Source organism: Pan troglodytes, chromosome 20 (genome assembly GCF_028858775.2).
Source record: "Pan troglodytes isolate AG18354 chromosome 20, NHGRI_mPanTro3-v2.0_pri, whole genome shotgun sequence".
NCBI lineage: Eukaryota > Metazoa > Chordata > Mammalia > Primates > Hominidae > Pan > Pan troglodytes.
In genome coordinates, this window is record NC_072418.2 from 43,823,761 (window position 1) to 43,849,550 (window position 25,790).

The following is a 25,790-nucleotide window of genomic DNA, read 5'->3' on the forward strand; positions in this document are numbered from 1 at the left end:
GCTTCAGGGTTCATGCTGTCAATCACCCTGCTCTGCTGCCTGTCAGGAAGGGACCTTGGCCAGTGCCTGCTCCTCCCTTAACCTCCCGTCTCTCCCCCGGCAGGTGGTAGGCAGCTCCCTCCTCTTCGTGCACGACCACACCGGCCTGGCCAAGGTCTGGATGATAGACTTCGGCAAGACGGTGGCCTTGCCCGACCACCAGACGCTCAGCCACAGGCTGCCCTGGGCTGAGGGCAACCGTGAGGACGGCTACCTCTGGGGCCTGGACAACATGATCTGCCTCCTGCAGGGGCTGGCACAGAGCTGAGCTGCTCAGCCACCATCAGGTTAATTGGATGGCGCCAGTCTGGCTGGAGGAGCCCTGAGATGCCATGGGAGGCCTGAGGTTGGCCATGGGGGAGCTGGCCTCCAGGGACGGGAGAGATTGTGTCATGTGCCACACGAGACCAACGTGGAAAAGTCTGAAGGGCCTTGGGAGACCAGGTAGCACCTGGCCCCATCATGATGCAGGGGTTTTGGGGCCCTGGAAGGAAGGTGATGAGGCAGTGAGTCAGAAAAACCAGAACGGGGTCCCCCGATCTGCCGGGAAGGCTTCTGAGGGGCTGCCCTGAGAGCATTCAGTTCACATGTCACAGGGTATGGTGTGACAGGGTGCCTGTGGACACACGAATCACTTCTAACCTGCCTCCCTGTCAGCCTCCAGGCTGCCAGCTGGCTGAGGCCAGGGACTGGGTCAGGCTCATCTTTGGCGCCTCAGAGGGTCAGGCATCGTTGGTGAACAGATGCAGGCGCTGCTGGACCATCTGGGGAGAGTGACAGTCCATGTCTTCACCAGGGAGCCATTTGAGTGCTGAGCGACAAGAGGCTCAGAGGGCATGACCCCATGGGACTGGATGCGGCCTGAGGGCTGATACCGCTGGGCGGTATCCTGCCCTGCCGTGGCCCTGTGGGATCCTCCGTGTTCCTCAGCGGACTCTGCTGACGACCTGCAGACCCAAACCACAGCCACATCCCAGCTTCTGTGCCAGCACTGTGACAGTACCTCGCTCCTCTGTGCACCAGATCCGGCCTCAGGACTTACACCTCCTGCCTGACCCCCAGGCTTCTCTCTCCTTTCTCCCAGCAAACTGCAGTGGCAGAAAGGAGGTTCAGAGGCTGGGAAAGTGGGCCTCCCCTTGCAACTCAGAGCTGCTGCACTCAGGAGGGCCCCATCCAATCCCGGGCCCCTGCAGGGAAAAGCGCTGGGTGTGTGTCAGAGGCGCAGGGTGGGTGGGGCTGCCAGCCAGGACCCTGGCCTGCAGCCTGATCCAAACCAAAGACTGTAGAACCCTGGGGTGTGGCTAACGGCCACTCCAGCACCCATAGCCAGGTTTTCCTGGCCCTTGAGGCTGGGCTGGCGGACAGGCACCTACCTCTTCCTTAAGCTGAAGCTCCCACACTGTCTTCCAGGGCTGAGGAGATGCTCTCCTTTTCTACTGACCATCTTGATACTTACTTATATGAGAGGCAGTTGCTGGACGGGGTAGTACTGGGAAGCAGGAGGCAGAATGGCTCTGCTGAGCCTCCTACCCATGACAACACCCCAATAAACAGAACATTCAGAGCCAATGTCGTAGAGCTTTTTATTTTGCATCTGGAGTGTATTTGGACACGTGGGCTGGGTGGGGTAACAGGATAATGAGCAGTTTGGGAAAGAGGCAGGCTCCGAGCAGGCTGGTTCACTCACTTGGCAGTCACTGGGCGGCTATTCTTGTGCCTGGATGTGTTACAATGCAGGGGACACGGTGGTGAGCAAGGCTGCTCCAAGCCCTGGCTGGGATGGGGGATGCACAGACAGGCTGATCAGGGCTGGGATGGTGGACACGCATCCTCTTTACCCTGATCACTGGTTAGAAATACTGCACTGTGGCCGGGCTCAGTGGCTCACACCTGTAATCCCAGCACTTTGGGAGGCCGAGGCGGGTGGATTACTTGAGGTCAGGAGTTCGAGACCAGCCTGGCCAACATGGCAAAGCCCCGTCTCTACTAAAAATACAAAAAATTAGCCAGGCATGATGGTGCATGCCTGTAATCCCAGTTACTTGGGGGGCTGAGGCAGGAGAATCACTTGAACCTGGGAAGTGGAGGCTGGAGTGAGCTGAGATCACGCCACCGCACTCCAGCCTGGACGACAGAACGAGACTCCATCTAAAAAAAAAAAGCAACAGTGCTCTGTAGTTTCCCTAAATGAGATGGGCTTAGTTAGGGACAGAGAAGTGATCCAGACAGGCCTGTTCCTCCTTCAGAGTGGAGGGGTCAGGTACTCATGAAGCTAGTAATCACACACACTCACTAGAAGTTTGTATGGGTGGACAGGAACGTTTGTGGTCAGCACCATAATGTTCAGGGAGCCAGGAGACAGCCTGGCTGAGATACTGACTACCTAGCTTGAATCCTGACCCTGCCACGTGCTAGTCATGTGACCTCAGGCCAGCGATTCCACTTCTCCAGGCCTCAGTCTTGCCATCTGTCAAATCGGGTCCATCTAGCACCCCCCCCTTACAGGGTTGCCAGATCTGCTAACACAGGTAGAGGGGCTGGCACAGGTAACTGCTCCCAGATGGGCTTTAAAACTGTGAAGACATGAGGTGGGGGAGGGGTGTCTTGACTGGGGCTGCAGGACTCTTCCCTGAGGTAGTGATACCTGAGCCCCAATGGAGAAGTTAAGGAGTGATCCGCAGCAGAGGGCTGGGGGTGGGACTCAATGATCCGGGGATTTGAACAACACTTCAGGGATCTAAAAGGCCAGTATGACTAGTAGGTGGCAAGCGTGAGGAAGACCTTGGGCTAAGGAGGGGTGAGCTGAGGCTGACGCAGTTCAGTGTCCCTGTCCTGTGAGAAGCAGAGGGCCCAGGCAGGAGGTTCCTTAGATGTCTAGTGAGATGACAGAGGCGGCCCCTAGTGAGAAACAGACGATGTGACATTCAGATGGAATAGGCAGGCCGCAGGGTCTGGGCTGTTGTCAATCTCTCCCTAGAGGGACCAGCTGGTGCTCAATACTGCAGGGGGTGGCCCTGATGAAGGAGGACTGGACACCCCTGAGACCTAGCTTCAATCTTGTCGCCATCACACAGTGGGAGAAGTGTAGGCACACTTCAAATGGTGACCGAGCTAGGCTGCAGCCTGAAACCGCAGCCCCAGCTAATGGCTGCAGTCCTGTGGTGTGAGGAGCAGGGCCTGGCCACAGAGGCCAGCCCGTACCCCACCCACGGGCACCACGTACACCCGGCCGTCAGTGGCCCGTGAGGGCGAGAAGTCCGTCAGCTGCAGGTTGCTCTCCCGGACCTGGTCGTAGTCCCACAGCTGATAGTGCCAACTCTTGCCCTGCTTGGACAGCAGGTAGACAGCTCCCGGGGAGCCCTCCTCTGGCAGGGATGGTGGTTGGCAGGGCGTGCCCAGCACTGGGTGGAACAGGCCCGGCAGCTCAGGGTCCTCAGTGTAGCCGAGACTGGGCACAGCCTGAACACCCAGCAGGACCCCTGGGGGAGAGGAGAAGGTGGTGAGTGGCAGTGACTGAGCCAGGACCAGGTGCTGGGGCTCACTAAGTTCCGCCCTCTCCCGGCCCTCCAGGGTGGGTGCAGCTGCCATTCCTAGGTTACGGTGACGTTAGTGGTGGCCAGTGGGTTGGGATTTGGACCCACCGTGGCACCCGGCTCCAAAGCTGTAGGTGTTTTAAGTCTTGCCTCATCTGGCCTGAGCACAGGGGAGGTGGGGAGGCAGCATGAGATGAAGCAAATGCCGTCACCCGGTCATCCTCAGCTGTTTAGGGAAGAGGCTCCAAGAGGAGCTGTCAAGACCACAAAGCCATGAAGAAGCTGAGTGGAGCCTCCCCCGGACCTCCTGACGCGGACCAACCTGGCCTTCTTTCTTTCAGGCAGGGGGAATGATGAAAACGGTGCTGGTAATACTTACAGAGACATGTCACACGCCAAGCCCTGTTCTATTTTTTTTTTTGAGATGGAGTCTTGCTCTGTCACCCAGGTTGGAGTGCAGTGGCACGATCTCAGCTCACTGCAACCTCCGCCTCCCAGGTCCAAGCAATTTTCCTGCTTCAGCCTCCCAAGTAGCTAGGATTTCAGGCATACACCACCACGCCTGGCTAATTTTTGTATTTTTAGTAGAGACAGGGTATCACCATGTTGGCCAGGCTGGTCTCAAACTCCTGACCTCAAGCGATCCACCCACCTTGGCCTCCCGAAGTGCTGGGATTACAGGCGTGAGCCACCGCGCCTGGCCAAGCCTTGTTCTAAGAGTGCTGAGTGCTCTGCCTACAAGGCAGCCTTATGAGGTGGGTACTGTTACCCCCGATTTCCAGATGGGGAAAGGAGCTGTCCAGAGAGGTGATGATACCTGCCCAGAGTCACAGAGCCTAGAAGAGGCTGTGCCAGGCCTGGAGCCCAGACGGTCTGATCCTGAAATCTGTGCTCTGAGCTTGTTTGTAGAAGCTCCAACTGGCAGACACCTGGGGCCCAGCCTGCCCGGTGCTAATGCTAAGTGCCCAGCCTGGCTGGGGAGGCACCAGCACAAGGGGTGAGAATGTCAGGAGGATTAATGGAGGCCGGGGAGACCCAGGTTGAGGGGTGCAGACGAAGGAGGGGGAACCCACCTGCACTCACCGCCCAGTGTGCCTTGTGGCCCTTCCTCTGACATGGCTCATGGTTGAAGTCCTCGTCGTAGCTGGTGCTGGCATTAAGGTAAAAACGATGGTGTCGCCCTGGGACCCACCCTTTGCCACCCCTGCCCTCCTCTCTCCCAGGCCCTGGGATACGGGATGAGCAGGGGATGTCCAGTGACCAGGTGCTGCAGGACGAGGTCTCTGTTGGGACCGCCCAGGCCACCAGAGAGCAGCTTGGCCTGGCAGCCCAGCACCTCCTGGGCCAGCCTGCCCATATCGGCCACTGCAGGGTGAGAGCACACAGAGGGGGCTTGCTGCATGTGCCCAGCACCGTGCTGAGGGCTCACAGTGGGCGATGCTTCCAACCCTCACCATGACCTTCCACCCCTTGGTACAAATGCAGAAAATGAGGCACAAAGAGCGTCAGTGGCTTGTCCATGGCCCCAGCAAAGAGGTGGCAGAGCTGGGTTTGCAACCTAGGCAGCCAGCTCAAGTCCATCTTGTAACCTCTCTGCTCTACTGGGCAGTGGGAAGGGCCCAAAGAATGGAATGAGACACCCTGACACACGGCTGCCAGCATCCCACCCAGCCTCTCTGGTCCCAGCCTCATGAAGAGATGATGGAGCACGCAGTCACCCAGCTCACCTGAGAACATCTCTCCCTGGGCCGTGTAGCCTCTTTCCGTGGCCACCCGTATGAGTCTCTCCAGGGGGACGCCACTGGGGGGCGACAGGAGAGTACCTGCCATCCACAAGGCCACCAGCCCGCATCTGGGGACAGAGAGGCCCAGCCTGTCAATCCTATGTCACAGCCCCCTTACCTGGAAGCTGGAGTTGGGGAACAGGTTTGCTGCCCTGGAGGAGTCCCCCTCCCCTCTCCCAGGCCAGCGTGGGAGACCTGACTCCCCTTCAGGGGAGAGCCCAGGGCTGGAGGGCTGGGGGTGGAAGGCGGGGGAGAGGTCACCTGAGCTTCCTGGGAGGAGGAACCAAGGTGGAGTTAGAGACATGGACCAGGCTCATTCGTTCATTCCTCGCATGTCCCAACTATGTTTACTATGCAGGCACTCAGAAGCCTGAGTGGAAAGTTCCCCCTTTCCTTCCCTCCTCCTCCCAGCAGGGACAATCCACTCCTCTTCTCCAGATCAGTCCTTAAGAAGCCCAGCAAGGGCAGAGTAAAGGCAGCAGATGGGCTGGGGTTCCCGCATCAGGGCACATACTGAGGGCCTTCTTGGATGAGGGACGGCAGGTCTGCACAGAAGAGGATCCACCGCAGGTCACCTCGGAACCTGAAGCAGAGCCATGCTCAGTCACCAGGGAGCCAGCTCTGAAGCACCCTCTACCCTGAGGTCTGGCTGGGAGTGGGCGTATCCAGGGACGATGAAGGGAATATGGGCCTGGCTGTCCTAAGGCTGAAGGCGGCTCCTGGTTCAGTCACTGACTTCCCCTCCCCAAGCTTCAGTTTCCTCATCTGGTTTGTGGGAATGGTCCTTCTGCCTGCCTGCTCCCTGCTCGCTCTCTCAGTTATTGAAGGGTGAGGAGCAAAGGGTGGCACTTTGCAACCAGGTTTATCTGAGGAAATTTCTCAAAGTGGTATCTCTATCTCCAACTCTTTTTCTTGCTCTGTTGCCCAGGATGGAATGCAATGATGCAATCAAAGCTCACTGCAGCCTCGACCTCCCAGGGTCAAGTTATTCCTCCTGCCTCGGCTTCCTGAGTAGCTGGGAGTATAGGCATGTACCACCATGTCCAGCTAGTTCTTTTTATTTTATTTTATTTTGAGACAGAGTTTTGCTCGTTTTGCCCAGACTGGAGTGCAACAGCGCAATCTCAGCTCACTGCAACCCCTACCTCCCGGGTTCAAGTGGGTCTCCTGCCTCAGCCTCCCGAGTAGCTGGGATTACAGGCATGCGCCACCACGCCCAGCTAATTTTGTATTTTTAGTAGAAATGGGGTTTCACCATGTTGGCCAGGCTGGTCTCGAATTCCTGACCTCAGGTTATCGACCCACCTTGGCCTCCCAAAGTGCTGGGATTATAGGCGTGAGCCACCATGCCTGACTCTTTTTATTTTTAGTAGAGATGAGATCATGCTATGCTGCCCAGGCTCCAAACTCTGTGTGATTTGTTTTTCGCTTCAAGTCTGTTTCTTGGGCTGTTCAACAATGAAAATCCCTTAACTGAACTTTGAATAAAACCAGGTAACAACATGCTTAAGGCCTAAAACATCACCTTGATAGTGAATCTTTGTACCCTGGGGGAGGCCACTCAGATAGTTTGGCCCTGAGGGATTCATTCCTTTTTTTTTTTTTTTTTTTTTTTTTGGGGGACAGAGTTTTCCTCTTGTTGCTTCGGCTGGAGTGCAATGGTGCGATCTCGGCTCACCACAACCTCCACCTCCTGGGTTCAAGCGATTCTCCTGCCTCAGCCTCCTGAGTAGCTGGGATTATAGGCATGCGCCACCATGCCTGGCTAATTTTTTGTATTTTTTTTTTTTTGAGACAGCTGGAGTGCAGTGGCCCGATCTTGGCTCACTGCAAGCTCTGCCTCCCGGGTTCACGCCATTCTCCTGCCTCAGCCTCCCGAATAGCTGGGACTACAGGCTCCCGCCACCACGCCTGGCTAATTTTTTGTATTTTTAGTAGCAACGGGGTTTCACCCTGTTAGCCAGGATGGTCTCGATCTCCTGACTTCGTGATTTGCCCGCCTCAGCCTCCCAAAGTGCTGGGATTACAGGCGTGAGCCACCGCGCCCGGCCCTTTTTTCTATTTTTAGTAGATACGGGGTTTCTCCATGTTGGTCAGGCTGGTCTCGAACTGCTGACCTCAAGTGATCCACCCGCCTCAGCCTCTGAAAAGTGCTGCGATTACAGGCGTGAGCCACCATGCCCGGCCTCCTTTTTTTTTTTGAGATGGAGTCTTGCTCTGTCGCCCGGGCTGGAGTACAGTGGCGCGATCTTGGCTCACTGCCACCTCCACCTCCTGGGTTCAAGCAATTCTCCTGCTTCAGCCTCCCGAGTAGCTAGGATTACAGGTGTGTGCCACCATTTCTGGCTAATTTTTGTATTTTTGGTAGAGACAGGGTTTTGCCATGTTGGCCAGGCTAGTCTCGAACTCCTGGCCTCAGGTGATCTGCCTGCCTTGGCCTCCCAAAGTGCTGGGATTATAGGCGTGAGCCACCATGCCCGGCCCATGCTTATTATTCCTATTCCAAGGCTGGTAAGAAGGCAAGGTTCAGTTTGGGTGTGGGGGGGGTGCAGACTCAGAGCTCCTGGTTCCTAGTTTAGGGTACCCTCCTGATGAAAGATGATACCACATAAGTATGATTAAAAGCATGGAGGCCGGGTACGGCAGCTCACGCCTGTAATCCCAGCACTTTGGGAGGCTGAAGCAGGTGGATCACCTGAGGTCAGGAGTTCGAGACCAGCCTGGCCAACAAGACGACACCCTGTCTCTACTAAAAATACAAAAAATTAGCCAGGCGTGGTGGTGGGCACCTGTAATCCCAGCTACTCAGGAGGCCGAGGCAGAAGAATCGCTTGAACCCGGGAGGCGGAGGTTGCAGTGAGCTGAGATCACGCCACTGCACTCCTGTCTGGGCAATAAGAGCGAAACTCCATCTCTAAATAAATAAATAAATAAAAAAGCATGGAGCCAGGCTGGGTGCGGTGGCTAACGCCTGTAATTCCAGCACTTTGGGAGGTTGAGACAAGAAGATCGCTTGGGCCCAAGAATTCAAGACCCAGCCTGGGCAACACAGCAAGACTCTATATCTACAAAAAAATATATATGTACAAAAAATTAGCTGGGCATGGTGGCGCACATCTGTGGTCCCAGCTATTTTGGAGGCTGAGATGGGAGGATCACTTGAGCCTGGGAGGTTGAGGCTGCAGTGAGCTGTGATCCAGCTACTGCATTCCATCCTGGGCAACAGAGCAAGACCCTGTCCCAAAAACAAACAAACAAACAAACAAACAGCTTGGAGCCCTGCTACCAGAGTTCAAATTGGACTCTTCCTCTTTCTGCACTATAGCTAAGGGGCATTATAGCTAAGGGGCTTCACTTCTATGAGCCTCAGTTTTCTCACCAGGAAAATGAGACAATAAAAGTTTCTACCTCATGGGGTTGTTGAGAGGATTCAATAAATTAATATTTAAACACAACAGCGCCTGACATAGGGTAAGGCATTCAGTAAAAGGTGGCTGTAATTTGCATTAAATTTGCCTCATCTCAGTGGGGGCATTTAGGGAAGGTTATAAATGTGTCCGGAGGCCAGGCGCAGTGGCTCACGCCTGTAATCCCACTTTGGGAGGCTGAGGCAGGTGGATCACCTGAGGTTGGGAGTTCGAGGCCAGCCTGGCCAACATGACAAACCCTGTCTCTACTAAAAATACAAAAATTAGCTGGGCGTGGTGGTGGGCGCCAGTTCACTCCAGCCTGGATGAAAGAGGGAAACTCCATTAAAAAAAAAAAAGTGTCTGGAAAGCTTGGAGTTTCAATGTGAGTCCTGGCAAGTCGCTTCTCCCTCTTTTCTTCAGCCAGGCAATCACTAAACCTCAGCCTCAGGGCCCCAGCCTAGGTCTGGCACTCTCCTTTCCCCTCCCACCTGGGTCCCTGGATGTCCCAGTTTCCTCAAGGCTCCTAAGTACCACTTCCACAGGCAGCCTCCTTTTCTGCACAGAGCCTCTCCAGGGCTCCCCCGTGCCCTCAGGAAAGTCTCAGTCCCTTTGCACGACCCGCTCTGTCCTGCGTGGGCTGGCTCTGCCGCTTTCACAGCCCCATGTTTGCCACTTCCCCCGGCAAGTTAAGGACATATTTGCAGTTCCTTGAATAGAACATGTCCTCATTTCACTCCAGGCCCCTGCACAAGCTATATACTCTCATCACACAGCATTTGCACGACTTGCTCAACAGCACTCAGGGTTCCCCTTCTCCAAGAAGCTCCCCCTGACTCCCCAGCCTGGGTCAGACACCCCTCTGGGCTTTGTCATGACAGCCCTGACCACTCTGGGTTGTCACTGTCTGGAAAGGTGGAGGCATCTGTCTCTCTCACTAGACTGGGCATTTGCTCTTTTTTTTTTTTTTTTTTTGAGACAGAGTCTTGCTCTGTCTTCCAGGCTGGAGTGCAGTGGCGCAATTTTGGCTCACTGCAACCTCTGCCTCCAGGGTTCAAGCGATTCTCCCGCCTCAGCCTCCCGAGTAGCTGGGACTACAGTTGCATGCCACCACACCCGGCTAATTTTTGTATTTTTAATAGAGATGCGGTTTCACCATATTGGTCAGGCAGGTCTCCAACTCCTGACCTCAGGTGATCCACCCGCCTCGGCCTCCCAAAGTGCTGAGATTACATGCATGAGCCAAAGCACCCGGACTGGACTGGGCACTTGTGAGGACAGCTTTCTTCATTGCTGGAGGCACACCACCATGGAAGAGATCTAGGTGGGGGACCTAAGTAGTCAGGCTGTTTGATCTTGAGGACATGGGAACCCCCCCACCCGCCAAGAGATCTGTGAAGTGTCTAGGGCAGAGCCTGGGTGGTGGGTGGGGCATGGAGACCCTACCGGTCCTTGTGTAGTTTCAGAAGCCTCTTCACATCTTCTCTGCCCTTGGGGACCGGGCCAGCCTTCTCAAAGGCCTCCTTCAGGAGCTGGCTCTTCTCCAGGCCGAAGACATGAAGGGGAGCAGGCCCTGTGGCAGCGGGTGGAGGAGGCAGTGGGGGCGGTGGGGGAACAGGGGTCTGCTGACTCCAGGGAGGGGATGGTAAAGCTAAAAAGTCCAGGGGACTTGGTGGTAGAAGAGGAGATGGAATGCTGCTGGCTTGGGGTACAGGGGTTTTTGGAGGAGAAATTGGTGGTTTTAGGGGAGGAGAGCATGGAGAAGTCATTTTGGGGTCTACAGGAGGGGTTGAGAGGTTCAGAAAGCGGGGAGGGAAGGATCCTCCAACGGAGAACGGTCTCAGGGATGGAGATTTTAAAGGTTTAAGAGCTGAGTTCCAGAATCTGGGGGCTGAGCAGTGGGTGTGAAAGGACCAGGGCTAATATTTGAAACCATGGGAGCAGGAATTGCGAGGCTGACTCAAGTCATAAGGCACCTGACGGTTAACAGGGTGCGGTCCTTAAATCCGGAACCGGATCTGTGGTACCGGTTGGGTTACCTCGGGAGTCTTAGGTGGAGAGTTAGTAGGAGTTAACTCATTCTTTGGGGCTGGATGTGGAAACTCTTGAGTGAGTTTGGGATATGAAGGCTCAGATCTAGAGTGAGGTGCCTTAAGGGTGCGACTTAGGGACCCAGGGCTAAAGATTCGGAGAACTTAGGTTCAGTCCCCCCTCACATCCCAGGCCCGAGTTCGGAACCTTTGAGCTGACCTTTGAGTCAGAGGTCAAGAGGTCAAAAAGGACACCTGGCAGGGAAAATGGCCTAGTTGTGGAGAAGGTCCTGGAACCAGAGCAACAAAAAACGTCTGTGGGTTGGAGAAGACTCAGAGATCAGAGGCCGGTGGGCGCCGCGATAACCAGTGGAAAAAGGAAAGCAGTCAGGAAGTAAAGTGCACCTCCCACTCCCGGAAAATGGCGGCCCCCGCACACTGCCTTTCCCATATCACGTGGTATTACACGCAACAGTTCCCGCCCATTTTGCGATCACGTGACAGAAAACGGAGCTCTGGCGGGGGTAAGAGGCGGGACTTCAAAAAGGATTGCCTCCGGAAGACACCGCAGCGCGGGACGCGTACAGTCTCGTGACCTTCACTGATTGGTCCGTAGACCCGGGCGCCACGGAAGGAGGTGGGCTTTCAGGGAGTGGGGCGGGGTTTTTCTACCGGGGCGGGGTTTTTTCTACCTAGGCGGGAACCCAAATATCGTTTTGATTGGCAACAGCTGAGCCCAGAAACGAGACTTGCTCTGATTGGTCAAGCTACTGCGTTTCCGCGCGGCGATTGGCTGGCAGAAAGGCAGAGGCGGGGCCAGGAGAGAAAGCTTTGTGGTTTGGTTTCAGGGAAGTAGCAGGCGCCGGTTGAGAGAACTACGGCCCTGTCGGAAGGTAACCTCCGGTGCAAACGACCATCGGCGGCAGGCGAGCGGTACGCTTGGCGTCCGGGCCTTCCTGGGCCCGTCTGAGGAAACTTGCTGCTCGAGGCCAGGCTGCCTAGGACCTGTCCCTTTTTTCTGTACTGGCTCCCACATCCGGGTTTTTTCTCCGGGACGGCCCTTCGGATGCTTGGGCCAATGGGAATCGCCATTTAGGGTGCTCCGCCCACCGGGTCGCGTAGAGCATCCTGGAAGTCGTAGTAAATCTCTCGAGAGTTCCCTCCGCACGCGGGCTGGAGAAGCGGGTCCTACGCACGCTTTGTTGTCGCGCTTTGCCTCCGTCCTTACCCCTACTCCCGCCTTACCTGACTTCCTTTTCGGAGGAAGATCCTTGAGCAGCCGACGTTGGGACAAAGGATTTGGAGAAACCCAGGGCTAAAGTCACGTTTTTCCTCCTTTAAGATTTACCTCAACACTTCACTCCATGGCAGTTCCCGAGACCCGCCCTAACCACACTATTTATATCAACAACCTCAATGAGAAGATCAAGAAGGATGGTGAGTTCTCGGGATAGTCCGGAGTCCAGACTGTCCCGCACGGGCTGGCCCCTCTTCCATCCCCTGCACCCGCCTCTCTTTCTAAGTGTTTGTCCAGCCAAACTTCGAGTTAACCCCTTGGCCTTTACACAAACTACTTCCTGTCTTCAACACTCCATTAGTTCATCTTACACTCTGCCCTTTAACGTGGTCACTGCTGCTCATCTTACAAGGTTTGAGGTCACAGGACCCTTCCTCCAGGAAGCCTTGCCTTGTCCCTTCACGTGGCTGCCGCTGACTTCCCGTACGCTGAGACCATCTCCCATCAAGCCCTGATTCCTCTGAGCTGTCGTGGGGCTCTCTCTCCTCCCAGTGGCCTTTGAACTCCGTGAGGGCAAGGACTGGGGCTTTCTTGGTCACCGGCTTTTTCAGTGATCAGCCCACAATGAAAATGTACCATAATGGTGGCTAACGCTCTGTATCATGGGCTGGTCTGTGTGCTTTCATATAAATCTTGATTACATTTAATTCTCACAACAATCTTGTAGGAAGAAGGCTATTGTTATTCCCATTCGTCAACTAAGAAACTGGGGCCGGGCGCGGTGGCTCACCCCTGTAATCAATCCCAGCACTTTGGGAGGCCGAGGCGGGCGGATCACCTGAGGTCGGGAGTTCGAGACCAGCCTGACCGACATGGAGAAACCCTTTCTCTACTGAAAATACAAAATTAGCCGGGCATGGTGGCGCATGCCTATAATCCCAGCTACTCGGGAGGCTGAGGCAGGAGAATTGCTTGAACCCAGGAGACAGAGGTTGCAGTGAGCCGAGATTGCGCCATTGAACTACAGCCTGGGCAACAAGAGCGAAACTCCGTCTCAAAAAAAAAAGAAAGAAAAGAAAAAGAAACTGAGACAGGGGTGATGTGACTTGCCCAGGGTCACATAGCAAGTAAAGTGGTTGAGGCCACCCGTATAGAATTCTGCTTAGGAACCCAATTTTTGGCCGGGCGTGGTGGCTCAGGCCCGTAAGCCCAACACTTTGGGAGGCTGAGGCAGGAGGATCACTGAAACACAGGAGTTCAAGATCAGCCTAGGCGACAAAGCCAGACCTTTTCTCTACAAAAAAAAAAAAAAAAAAAAAAAAGGCTGGGCGTGGGTGGGGTGCGTCTGTGGTCCCAGCTACTTGGGAGGCTGAAGTGGGAGGATCGCTTGAGCTAGAGAGGTTGAGGCTTCAGTGAGCTATGATTGCACCACTGCACTGCTGCCTGGGCTGAGCAAGAGCCTATCTGAAAAAAGGAAAAAAAAAAAGAACTCAATTATTGAAATCGGAAAGACTCTCTCACATTCTCAAGTAAATTATCACCTTTATTGAACCTCATTTTCCAGATCTAAAAACTGAGCAAAATCATAATACCTTTTTTGCATGGATGTTGGGGGAGATTAAATTAGCTAAACCTTGCAGTATTTCTTTTTTATGGTAACTGGCAGCTAGTAAAGGGCTGGATAAATGTTAGCTCTTATCACTTCAAGAAAATTATCGGGAGAACTGAAGGAGCTTGTTGGGATTCAGTTTGAGGTTACCAGTGAAGTTGCTGTTGAAGAAAGCAAAACCAGCAGCCGGGCACTGGCTCACGCCTGTAATCTCAGCACTTTGGGAGGCTGAGGTGGGCAGATCATTTGAGGTCAGGAGTTCAAGACCAGTCTGGCCAAGATGGTGAAACCCCGTCTCTACTGAAAATACAAAAATCAGCTGGATGTGGCGGTGCGCACCTATAGTCCCAGCTACTCGGGAGGCTGAGCAGGAGAATCACTTGAACCCTGGGAAGCAGAGGTCGCAGTGAGCTGAGACTGCACCACTGTACTCCAGCCTGGGTCATAGAGACTGTCTCAAAAAAAAAAAAAAAATCAGGAGTGTAAATTTTGCATATGTTTTTAGAGTGTGGTGCCCAACCATTATCGGGCAGTGCTGGGGACACATTGGTGACATAGAACCCTGGTTTTTTGTTTTTAAAACTTATTTTATTTATTTATTTATTTATTTTTGAGACGGAGTCTTCCTCTGTCGCCCAGGCTGGAGTGCAGTGGCACCATCTCTGCTCACTGCAAGCTCTGCCTTGCCTCCTGGGTTCACGCCATTCTCCTGCCTCAGCCTCCCGAGTAGCTGGGACTACAGGCGCCCACCAGCACGCCCGGCTAATTTTTTGTATATTTAGTACAGAAGGGGTTTAACCATGTTAGCCAGGATGGTGTTGATTTCCTGACCTCGTGATCTGCCCACCTCGGCCTCCAAAAGTGCTGGGATTACAGGCGTGAGCCACAGCGCCCTGCGTTTTTTTTTTTTTTTTTTGAGATGAGACGGAGTGTCGCTCTGTTGCCCAGGCTGGAATGCAGTGGTGCGATCTCAGCTCACTGCAACCTCCGCCTCCCAAATTCAAGTGATTCTCTGCCTCAGCCTCCTGAGTAGCTGGGATTCCAAGCACCTGCTACCACGCTTGGCTAATTTTTGTATTTTTATTAGAGACGGGGTTTCACCATCTTGGCTATGCTGGTCTCGAACTCCTGAACTGTGATCCACCTGCCTCGGCCTCCCAAAGTGCTGGGATTACAGGTGTGAACCACCGCACCCGGCCAGAACCCTGGTTCTTTAGGACAGTGACAGCCCAGAGTAGTCAGGGCCATCAGGCAGGAAGCTTAGGCAGAGTGTTAGAGGGCTGGGATTGGGAACTTAGACAGAGAGATCCATTCAGCTTCCTGGAAAAGGAGACATTTTGGAGAGCCTGCCAGGTAGAGTAAGCAGTATTTATGTTACACTGAGGGAGAAGAGCGTTCTTAACTTGGTCCAGCTTGTTCAGATGTTTAGGGGCAAAAGAGCCTGGCGTATTCTGAGTATTACAAGTAGTTTTGAGGCTTGTAAATCATGGGGAAACTTCCAGTGAGCTGTGCACTGGTGGCTCATGGCTGTGAGGTGTTGGACTTTGCCCTGAGGGTGTTGGGGAGCCAGACTGCTTCCCTGTCCTGGCTGCCTCCCTGGTGGAATATCCTCCCAGCTGTGGAGGGTAAATGCGAATGGGCGAGGGGAGGCTGGAGAGTAGAGAGAGGCCCAGAGTCCCGTGGAATGAGTGAAGTCTGAGCAAGATTCATGGGGATGGAGTATGGAGAGGAAAACCAGAAATGTCACCACCAGGAGAATTTTTGACTAATTGCTTAAAAACAACCTTGACTGCTGTCCCTGCCCCCACCCAGCCTACACATTTTCTTGCTTCTTTCCTAGCCTGGTATCTATTTTACAAGTGGCTTCTGCTTCAGCTTAGCTTTTTTTTTTGAGATGGAGTTTCGATTTGTCACCCAGGCTGGAGTGCAGTGGCGCAATCTCTGCTCACTGTAACTTTTGCCTCTCTGGTTCAAGCTATTCTCATGCCTCAGCCTCCCCAGTAGCTGGGATTACAAGCGCCCTCCACCACGCCTAGCTAATTTTTTTTCTTTTCTTTTTTTTTTTTTGGCATTTTTAGTCAAGACAGGGTTTCACCGTCTTGGCCAGGCTGGTCTTGAACTCCTGAACTCACGTGATCTGCCTCAGCCTCCCAAAGTGCTGGAATTATAGGCATGAGTCACCATGCCTGGCCAGTTTTTATGAAGGTTGGAGTCCAGTGGTGAGGTCATGGCTGACTGCAACCTCTGCCTCCAAGGCTAGAGTGATCCTCCCACTTCAGCCTCCCAAGTAGCTATGACCACAAGGCATGCACCACTATGCCTGGCTAATTTTTGTATCTTTTGTAGAGACAGGGTTTCACCATATTGCCCAGACTGGTCTTGAACTCTTGAGTGCAAAGGATCTGCCCACCTCGGCCTCCCAAAGTGCTGGGATTACAGGTGTGAGCCACCATGCTTGGCCATCTCAGCCATCTTCTTTGCATAAGACATTGGTGCCCTTTGCAGACCTGGGTGGTGAGAGGGAGTCCATCCTTGTTGAGCTTGAATCTCACTTGCTGTCAAGTGATGCCCTTTGCTGGTGAGATGTGGTGGTACCGGGTTCAGATGGAATACGTGGACTGGGCTCTGCCATACGCTTCCTTGTGCCCTCCAGATTGTTGCCCTGGGCCAGTGAGGAATCCTCTGAGAACCTGTTTCCAGTAAAATTGGGACAGTCATAGTTGCCACCTAATGGGGTTGTTGTGAGGAAGTGACCTCCATAAAGCATTTGATGGGGGTGCGATGACTCATGCCTGTAATCCCAGCACTTTGGGGAAGCCAAGGCAGGAGGATCACTGGAGCCCAGGAGTTCAAGACCAACCTGGCCAACATAGGAGACTGTGTCTACAAAAAATAAAAAATTAGCCGTGCGTCGTGCTGCGTGCCTATGGTCCCAGCTCCTTGGGAGGCTGTGGTGGGAAGATTGCTTGAGCCTGGGAGGTCAGGCCTGTAGTAAGCTACCATCATGCCACTGAACTCCACCCTGAGCAGTAGAAGGAGATCCTGTCTTTAAAAAAAAAAAGGCACTTGATGTTATCTGTAGTCAAATGCTTGCGGCCAGGTGTGGTGGCACACTCCTGTAATCCCAGCACTTCGGGAGGCCAAGGTGGGCTAATTGCTCAAGCTCAGGAGTTCAAGACCAGCCTGGGCAACATAGCAAGACCCTGTCTCTTGCACAAAATCCGGAAATTAGCTGGGCATGGTGGCATACACCTGTGGTCCCAGCTACTCCATAGGCTGAAGTGGGAGGACCGCTTGAGTCCGGGAGGTTGAGGCTACGGTGAGCCATGATCATGCCACTGCACTCCAGCCTGGGTGACAAAGTGAGACCTTGTCACCAAAAAAAAAAAAAAAAAAAAAATTGTGGTGGAGTCTGTGCTAGGCTTGGCATACTGCAGTAAACAAATGGGACAGGCTTATAGCTCCTCAGGCAAGATAGACAAGTTAACGTACCATGACAGGAGGTGGGAAATAGTCATGAAGGAAAAGATGTGGTGGTCAGAGGTGGTAACATTTCCTCTGAGACTGGGAGACTAGAAGGAGGCCACCATGTAAACTTCAGGGGAGGGATGTTCCAGGTAAAGAGAGCAGCCAGTTCAAAGGCCCTGGGGCAAAATTGGTGTGTCAGACCTGGGGGCCAGTGTGGTTGGGAACTCAGGAGGGCGGTGGAATGTGGGCAGGGATGAGGTGGGGGAAATCTGCCAGGGCCACGTCATGCAGGCCCACGTCAGGGTGCTGGTGGCAATGAAAAGAATCACTCATTTATCGAGTGTTTACTATGTGCCGGATGCTGTCCTGAGCACTTTGCATGTATGTGCACATGTTCATTATATAGCAGCTCTCTGTAAGCACATCTTACAGAAGAGTAGAAGAGTGTACTTGGCCACTTGAGTGGTTCCTGGCTGCTTCTGTGATTGTTAGGTCTTGAGAGATTATGGACCCGAGGCATTCTGGGTACCCCGTCAATTGGCTGATGGTCTTCTATCTGGGCTGCGCTTCTTCTAAAAAGGGGAGCTCAAAGGTCTTTTTTTCCCCCACTGCAGAGCTAAAAAAGTCCCTGTACGCCATCTTCTCCCAGTTTGGCCAGATCCTGGATATCCTGGTATCACGGAGCCTGAAGATGAGGGGCCAGGCCTTTGTCATCTTCAAGGAGGTCAGCAGCGCCACCAACGCCCTGCGCTCCATGCAGGGTTTCCCTTTCTATGACAAGCCTATGGTGAGCATTGCGGGTACGGAGGCTGTGTGGGTGTGTAAAATGTTATAGGAGACTGGGCGGGCCTGGATTAGAGGAGGGGCTATTACGGTTCATTCGCCAAGGTGAGGCTGGACCAGGCTCCCACTGCATCTTGCCTCATTTAAAAATCTTTTCTTTGGCCAAGCGCGGTGGCTCACGTCTGTAATCCTGGCACTTTTGGAGGCCGAGGCAGGGGGATTACCTGAGCTCAGGAGTTTGCAGCCAGCCTGGGCAACACCGTGAAACCCTGTCTCTACTAAAATACAAAAATTAGCTCGGTGTGGCAGCAGGCACCTGTAGTCCCAGCTACTCCTGTGGCTGAGGAAGGAGAATTGCTTGAACCCGGGAGGCGGAGGTTGCAGTGAGCCAAGATCCTGCCACTGCACTCCAGCCTAGGCAACAGAGTGAGACTCTGTCTCAGAAAAAATAAATAAATAAATAAATAAATAAATAAATAAATAAATTATTTTGAGACAGAATCTTGCTCTGTTGCCCAGGCTGGAGTGCAGTGGTGCAATCTTGGCTCACTGCAACCTCCACCTCCCGGGTTCAAGTGATTCTCCTGCCTCAGCCTCCTGAGTAGCTGGGATTACAGGCACGTGCCACCATACCTGGCTGATTTTTGTATTTTTAGTAGAGACGGGGTTTCGCCATGTTGCCCAGGCTGGTCTCAAACTCCTGAGCTCAAGTGATCTGCCTGCCTCAGCCTCCCAAAGTGCGAGGATTACAGGCGTGAGCTACTGTGCCACACTAAGAATCTTTAACATACCTTCCCCTACTGAATAAGCACCATGAAAGAGGGGTTTTTGTCTATTTTGTTCGTTGCTTTATTCCCAGAGCCTCGAATGGCGCCTGGCATCTGGCAGGTTCTCCTTAAACAGCTAAGTGAATGAGATTGAACCTGGAAGACTGAAGTATTCTTGTGTGACAGGAAATCCCCCTGCACTGCACTCCTCTCCTAGCATTGTCTCCTCGGTCCTTTGGCCTGATGTTTATTGCTGTTCCAGCTTCCCTTAAAAATACCAACAGCCTTTCTACTGAACACTTGCTTACTGTGTGTCAGGTACTGTTCCAAGCACTTTAACTCATTTAGTCCTCACAACAGTCCTTTGAAGTGGGAAGTATCATAATCCCCATTTTTCAGACAAGGAAGTTAAGGCCAAGATATTTCTGTGTTTCTCAGTAAGCTCCTGATAAGGTCCGAATTTTTTTTTTGTTTTTTTTTTGTTTTTTTGTTTTTTGTTTTTTGCTCTGTTGCCTGGGCTGGAGTGCAGTGGTGCCATCTCAGCTCACTGCAACCTTTGCCTCCTGGGTTCAAGCGATTCTTCTGCCTCAGCCTCTTGAGTAGCTGGGACTACAGGTGCGCACCACCATGCCCAGCTAATTTTTGTATTTTTGGTAGAAATGGGGTTTCCTGGCCAGGCGCAGTGGCTCGTGCCTGTAATCCCAGCACTTTCGGAGGCCGAGGTGGGTGGATCACCTGAGGTCAGGAGTTCGAGACCAGCCTGGCCAACATGGTGAAACCTTGTCTCTACTAAAAGCACAAAAATTAGCCGGGCATGGTGGTGGGCGCCTGTAATCCCAGCTAGTAGGGAGGCTGAGGCAGAATTGCTTGAACCCGGGAGGCAGAGGTTGCAGTCAGCTGAGATCTCATCACTGCACTCTAGCCTGGGTGACAGAGCAAGACAATGTCTCAAAAAAAAAAAAAAAAAGAAAAGAAACAAAGAAATGGGGTTTTGCCATGTTGGCCAAGCTGGTCTCCACCTCCTGGCCTCAAGTGATCTGCTCGCTTTAGCCTCCCAAAGGGCTGGGATTACAGGCATGAGCCGCAGCACCTGGCCCCTGATAAAGGTCCAATTTTGAATCTTGGCAACTGGGCTCTGAATCCATGCTCTTAACCCGTTCTGCTCTCTGTTTGGTAGCGTATCCAGTATGCCAAGACCGACTCAGATATCATTGCCAAGATGAAAGGCACCTTCGTGGAGCGGGACCGCAAGCGGGAGAAGAGGAAGCCCAAGAGCCAGGAGACCCCGGCCACCAAGAAGGCTGTGCAAGGCGGGGGAGCCGCCCCCGTGGTGGGGGCTGTCCAGGGGCCTGTCCCGGTAAGCCAGGTCCCGGAGACCAACCCTCCCACTGCCAGACCTTCCTCAGCCACATGGACTGGCTTTGGGACAGGGTGGGGAGAGTTCTCCCCTTGGGGCTTCAGACCCCTCCTTTCCATTTCTTTATAGAGATGTGTTTCTGTCTCTCTTTTGGGGGTATTGAGCACCTAGATGATGCTATCTCTTTTCGAAACTCTTGTTCCCTCCTTGTGACTGTTTCTCAAGGTCTTTCTTCATGGCTGTGACTTGGTTTCGCTCTCTCCGTGGCCTTGATTTTGTCGCCTGTGTCTTGTAACTCATTGTGCATGTAGAAAATCCAAGTGTCTACTAAGCAACTGTTAGGATTAATAAGTGAACTTAAATTTAGAAAGATCGCTGGATATAAAGGCAATATGGAAAAAATTAGTTTTATTTATTTATTCATATTATGTTTTGAGACAGGGTCTCACTGTCACCCAGGTTGGAGTGCAGTGGTGCCATCACAGCTCACTACAACCTCCGCCTCCCAGGCTCAAGTGATACGCCTCAGCCTCCCTAGCAGCTGGAACTGCCAGTCCGTGCCACTCCACCCAGCTAACTTTTGCATTTTTTGTAGAGACGGGGCTTAGCCATATCACCCAGGCTAGTCTCAAACTCACTGTCTCAGCCTCCCAAAGTGCTAGGATTACATGCATGAGCCACCATGGCTGGCCCCCAGTTTTATTTTTATATGCCAGTAACAGACCAGTAGACTTCACATTGAAAAGTAGCACTGAGGGGTAAATCCAACAAAAGGTTTGCAGAACGACTACACTGAAATCACAGAATGTAGCTGGGAGAAATCAGAGACTCAGCAATGGATAGGAAGACTCAGTATTGTCAAGAGGTCAGTTCCATCCAAATTAATTGAAGATTCAACGTGATTGCAATCAAAATCCCACCAGGAATTTCGGTAAACACTGGACACTGATTGGCTCTTTCTAAATGTGTGGAAAGACAAGGCCAAGCCAGGCGAGGAGAATAAAGCACCAGGACCTGCATGACCAGGGGAAGCTCCAGCAACCAGGCCAGGCCCAATGGCTCATGCCTGTAATCCCAGCACTTTGGGAGGCCAAGATAGGAGGATTGCTTTAGGTCGGGAGTTCAAGACCAGCCTCTATAAAATAGCAAGACCTCATCTCTACAAAAAATAAAATAGAAAACTGGGCGTGGTGACTCATTCCTGTAGTCCCAGCTGCTCAGGAGGCTGAGCTGGGAGGATCGCTTGAGAACTGGAGGTCAAGGCTGCAGTGAACAGTGGTTTTGTCACTGCACTCCAGCCTGGGTAACAGAGTGAGACCTTGTCTCTTTTTTGTTTTGTTTTGTTTTTTTTCGAGAGGGAGTCTCAGTCAATCTGTCTCCCCAGGCTGGAATGCAGTCATGCAATCTCGGCTCACTGCAACCTCTGCCTCTCAAGTTCAAGTGATCTTCTGCCTCAGCCTCCCAAGTAGCTGGATCACAGGCACATGCCACCACGTCCATGTGCAAAAAAAAAAAAAAAAAAAAACTGCAGTAACCAACCAGGATGATATACAGTTGGTAGAAGTGTAGGAAGACAGACCAAGGGGACAGGATGAAGAGTCTAGGCACAGCCACACTTGTATAATTACTTGATGTGTGATCGAGGTACCACTGCACTTCACTGAGGAAAGGACTTTTTTTCCCCTAGTTCATGATGCGGGGCAGTTGGGTATCTGCAAGGGGAAAAAATTAGCCCTACCTCATACTATATGCAAAATATAACTTGAAGTGAATTGCAGATCTAAATGTGACAACTCACAAAATATAGTTTCTTTTCTCTTTTCTTTCTTTTTTTTTTTTTTTTTTTGAGACAGAGTCTCGCTCTGTAGTCCAGGCTGGAGTGCAGTGGTGTGATCTCAGCTCTCTGCAACCTGCGCTTCCTGGGTTCAAGCGAATCTCCTGCCCCTGCCTCCCGAGTATCTGGGACTACAGGCATGTGCCACCACACCCAGCTAATTTTTGTATTTTTAGTAGAGATGGGGTTTCACCATGTTGGCCAGGCTGGTCTCGAACTCCTGACCTCAAGTGATCCGCCCTCCTCACCCTCCCGAAGTGCTGGGATTACAAGCGTGAGCCACTGCACCCGGCCCTCACACAATAAAGTTTCTAGAAGAAAACAGGAAAATGTCTAAATGACCTTGGTGAGGGCATGAAAAGTGGAAACATCCTGTTTTCCAAACAGGATACAAAAAGCACCGAGTACAAAAGAAAAGATGGATGAACCAGGCCCACTCCTTAGTGGGCCTCCGTGTCTCTCTGGCTTTCATGAGTCTCATGGCTCTGACTGGGTCATGCTCTATTCGGTGCCACTCACACTTTCTCCAAGTTGGTGATGGTGTCTGGATTACTGTGGGCTCCTGTTAACCTCTCTCCTCTTCCCTGCACCTAGTTTTCTGTCCACTTTTGACTTCAGATTGTGATTCCAGCCCCTGAGTGTGCTGCCTGCCATCTGTTGTCTTCCCTCTTCCCCTTGCTGCCACGCGTTTTGTTCTGCACCTGCCCTGAGTGTCCCTTTCCATCACTGCCCTCCTTTGTTTTTGTTTTTGTTTTTTGAGACAGAGACTTACTCTGTTGCCCAGGCTGGAGTGCAATGGTGTGATCTCGGCTCACTCCAACCTTCTCTTGCCGGGTTCAAGTGATTCTCCTGCCTCAGCTGCTCTAGTAGCCGGGATTACAGGTGCCCACCACCACGCCTGGCTAATATTTGTATTTTTGGTAGGGGCGGGGTTTCACCATGTTGCCCAGGCTGGTCTCAAACTCCTAACCTCAGGCGATCCGCCTGCCTCGGCCTCCCAAAGTGTTAGGATTATAGGCGTGAGCCACTGTGCCCGGCCTACCACACATTTCTTTCTGCACCTGCCCTGACTGTCCCTTTCCATCTCTTCCCCTCCTTTGATTTTGTTTAAGAGACAGGGTCTTGCTCTGCCTCCCAGGCTGGAGTGCTGTGGCACAATCAGAGCTCACTGCATGCAGTCTTGACCTCCTGTGCTCAAGTGATCCTCCTACCTCAGCCTCACAAATAGCATTTAACTCTTTCTGATTTAATGTCCCACTAGACCCTGGGTTTGTTTTGCTCTGTCGGGCCCTCTTTGGGTGCCTTTTGCGCCTCTTTCTGGGTGTTTTTCCTTACATCTCTCACCCGCTAGGTTTCCTCTCATGGCCTCTTCTCTGCCTCCTGGGGCTGCTGTAACCACGCACTCTCCTCCCTCTCTCCACAGGGCATGCCGCCGATGACTCAGGCGCCCCGCATTATGCACCACATGCCGGGCCAGCCGCCCTACATGCCGCCCCCTGGTATGATCCCCCCGCCAGGCCTTGCACCTGGCCAGATCCCACCAGGGGCCATGCCCCCGCAGCAGCTTATGCCAGGACAGATGCCCCCTGCCCAGCCTGTGAGTATCTAGTCCCACCCACCAGGTCTCATATAAATAGTGAGAATACAGGACTAGAAAGGGACCAGTTGGGGGGCTGCTGTAGGTTGGGTGGTCTGGGCAGGCCCCCTGAGGAGGTGGTACTGAATGAGGAAGTAGCAGTGGGGGTGGGCCCTGGGCAGAGGAATTGGCATGCTGGTTGGAGGGTACGGAAGGTTAGGGTAGGCTGGAGTGGTGCCAGCACCTAGATTGATTCCATGAGCTATTGAGTGCCTCCTTATGTGCCAGGCCCCGTTCTGCACTGTAGGGCTGCAGCAGGGACTGAGATAGAAACCTCTGCTGTCCTGTGGCCTATAGTCTGTAGGGACAAAGAGGTGGGAGGCAGACAGGCAACAGACAACAATATGTGGTATGTTGGGTGGAAGTACCAGAGTGAATTCAAGCAGGGTGAGGGATGGAGGAAGTGGCAGTACTATGGGTCTCCCACTGGACTCAGGGCTCTTGTGCTCACCGACTCCCCTACACCCCCGCAGCTTTCTGAGAATCCACCAAATCACATCTTGTTCCTCACCAACCTGCCAGAGGAGACCAACGAGCTCATGCTGTCCATGCTTTTCAATCAGTAAGTGGGGCCTGTGGCTGGGTGGTCCCTGGAGCGTGATGGCCAGGAGGCATCTCCATGGAAGCAGGCCTCAGAACTCTGCCAGCAGAGCTCTGAGCCAAGTAGGGCTTTGCAGAAGGGACAGCGACCAAAGATGTGAAAGGAGGAGGCTGTGGCTGGGCCCATGGCCTGTGGGGAACATGGGGATGAGGCTGGAAAGGTCTCCATGGCCAGGGCTTGCCGGCTTTTTTCAGCCTTGTTTGAGGGCTGAGGGAGTCCAGGCTCTGGGCCTCATTTTCCCAGCCCCTAAAATGGGGGCATGCAAGGCAAGGTATGTGTAAAACTGCATCGAGATGTCCTTGAACATTGGCTAAGACTGGCAGAAGTCAGCGTGCTCAAAAACAGCAAGTGTGGGAGATGGGGATGCGTGAAACTCTTGTGCCTGGCGTCAGGGTGGAGGCCGGTGCAGCCGATGTGTAGAGGGGCTGTTCACCATTGTTGAGTGAAGTCGTGGGTGTGGGTGAGTTCATCTGGTGGTTCTGTTTCAGGGGCTGTGAGTGGGGCATTCGTCAGTGTTTGTGGTGGGGAGTTGGAGGCTGTCTGGGAGAAGGGATGGCTACATGCAGCATCTCACCATGCTGCACTGCGTGGCACTTAGAAGAACAGAAAGCGCAACTTTATAATAGTGCCGAGAGAAGATTGTGAGAACCTGAAAAATACAGAAAAATGATACCACATGTGCAGCCTGTCCACAAAGCTGTATATTTTGTGAGAATGCCGATGGAAAAAAGGATACCTAGTAAACATGAGGATGGCTGCTTAATGGAGAAAGAAGTATGCAATGAGAAGAGGGAAATTAGAGAAACAGCATATCAGAAAAGTGAGGGTAAGGCCGGGTGCGGTGGCTCACGCCTAAAATCCCAGTATGTTGGGAGGCTGAGGCAGGTGGATCACTTGAGGTCAGGAGTTCGAGGCCAATGTGGGCAACTTGGTGAAACCCCTTCTCTCCTAAAAATACAAGAATAAAAATGGAAAAAGTGAGGGTATTGGTTATTTTTTTGGTGTGGCGGGTGGGTTATGATTTAGGAAGGGCCCAGGAGACTGCAGTGTACTGTTTCTTGATTTAGGTTGCAGTTGCATGGGTGTTTGTGTTTAAATTTTTCATTAAATGCTATGTTTACATTAGAGTTTTTCAACTTAGTACTATCTGCATTTTGGGCTGGATAATTCTGAGTAATGGGGCCCTGCCCTGTGCATTGGAGGCTATTTGGCATCATTTCTGGCCTCTGTCCACTTGATGCCGTTACGTTAGGGGGAAATGCTGAGTCCCTGAGGTCTGTCGTTCTCTTTCAGGTTCCCTGGCTTCAAGGAGGTCCGTCTGGTACCCGGGCGGCATGACATCGCCTTCGTGGAGTTTGACAATGAGGTACAGGCAGGGGCAGCTCGCGATGCCCTGCAGGGCTTTAAGATCACGCAGAACAACGCCATGAAGATCTCCTTTGCCAAGAAGTAGCACCTTTTCCCCCCATGCCTGCCCCTTCCCCCGTTCTGGGGCCACCCCTTTCCCCCTTGGCTCAGCCCCCTGAAGGTAAGTCCCCCCTTGGGGGCCTTCTTGGAGCCGTGTGTGAGTGAGTGGTCGCCACACAGCATTGTACCCAGAGTCTGTCCCCAGACATTGCACCTGGCGCTGTTAGGCCGGAATTAAAGTGGTTTTTTGAGGTTTGGTTTTTCACAATCATTTGTCTGTCTGATTTTCTTGCTCTTC

At 52.8% G+C, this 25,790-nt stretch overlaps 3 protein-coding genes across 19 annotated transcripts in view; 2 read left to right on the forward strand and 1 right to left on the reverse strand.

Annotated features, from left to right (window-relative positions):
• Positions 1-1,608, forward strand: part of ITPKC (inositol-trisphosphate 3-kinase C) — a 22,565-nt gene extending 20,957 nt beyond the window's left edge. Inside the window, exon 6 of the mRNA XM_063801717.1 lies at positions 104-1,608. Coding sequence (XP_063657787.1) covers positions 104-307 — 204 coding nt within the window. The 3' untranslated portion in view covers positions 308-1,608. The remainder of the gene's footprint in view (positions 1-103) is intronic.
• ACTMAP (actin maturation protease) lies at positions 1,609-11,228 on the reverse strand. 15 transcript variants are annotated; one of them, XM_054674159.2, is made up of 8 exons: positions 10,210-11,223; positions 5,871-5,939; positions 5,300-5,424; positions 4,808-4,937; positions 4,656-4,722; positions 3,325-3,518; positions 2,114-2,187; positions 1,609-1,813 (listed from the first exon to the last, which is right to left on the reverse strand). In XM_054674159.2, the coding sequence occupies exons 1-8, from the start codon at positions 10,530-10,532 to the stop codon at positions 1,734-1,736; spliced, it is 1,062 nt and encodes a 353-aa protein (XP_054530134.1). In that variant the 5' UTR covers positions 10,533-11,223; the 3' UTR covers positions 1,609-1,733. The 15 variants fall into 15 exon arrangements, with proteins under 15 accessions (XP_054530134.1, XP_054530132.1, XP_054530128.1 ...); XM_054674157.2 differs by having other exon boundaries at positions 4,646-4,722; positions 10,210-11,221; XM_054674153.2 differs by having other exon boundaries at positions 3,263-3,518; positions 4,646-4,722; positions 10,210-11,221.
• Positions 11,229-11,321: 93 nt separating this feature from the next.
• On the forward strand, positions 11,322-25,760 carry SNRPA (small nuclear ribonucleoprotein polypeptide A). Of its 3 annotated transcripts, XM_054674163.1 has the most exons (7): positions 11,322-11,430; positions 11,642-12,230; positions 17,722-17,894; positions 19,835-20,014; positions 23,272-23,445; positions 23,958-24,046; positions 25,379-25,760. In XM_054674163.1, exons 2-7 carry the CDS (start codon positions 12,158-12,160, stop codon positions 25,536-25,538), a joined length of 849 nt encoding a protein of 282 aa, XP_054530138.1. In that variant the 5' UTR covers positions 11,322-11,430; positions 11,642-12,157; the 3' UTR covers positions 25,539-25,760. The 3 variants fall into 3 exon arrangements, 2 of the variants coding, with proteins under 2 accessions (XP_054530138.1, XP_512674.2); XR_010153875.1 differs by lacking the exon at positions 11,322-11,430 and having other exon boundaries at positions 11,573-12,230; positions 23,958-24,911; XM_512674.8 differs by lacking the exon at positions 11,322-11,430 and having other exon boundaries at positions 11,573-12,230.
• Positions 25,761-25,790: the final 30 nt, after the last annotated feature.

Bases quoted from the DNA above. Each gene is read 5' to 3' on its own strand.
- SNRPA (XM_054674163.1), top strand. From the start codon at position 12,158: ATGGCAGTTCCCGAGACCCGCCCTAACCACACTATTTATATCAACAAC. The intron at 12,231-17,721 runs GTGAGTTCTCGG...CCCCCACTGCAG, and splicing joins TGAGAAGATCAAGAAGGATG to AGCTAAAAAAGTCCCTGTAC. The intron at 24,047-25,378 runs GTAAGTGGGGCC...GTTCTCTTTCAG, and splicing joins CTGTCCATGCTTTTCAATCA to GTTCCCTGGCTTCAAGGAGG.
- ACTMAP (XM_054674151.2), bottom strand. From the start codon at position 10,532: ATGACTTCTCCATGCTCTCCTCCCCTAAAACCACCAATTTCTCCTCCA. The intron at 4,938-5,299 runs GTGAGCTGGGTG...CTCACCCTGCAG, and splicing joins CCAGGGAGAGATGTTCTCAG to TGGCCGATATGGGCAGGCTG. The intron at 3,519-4,645 runs GTGGGTTCCCCC...CCTCTCCCCCAG, and splicing joins ACACTGGGCGGTGAGTGCAG to GGGTCCTGCTGGGTGTTCAG.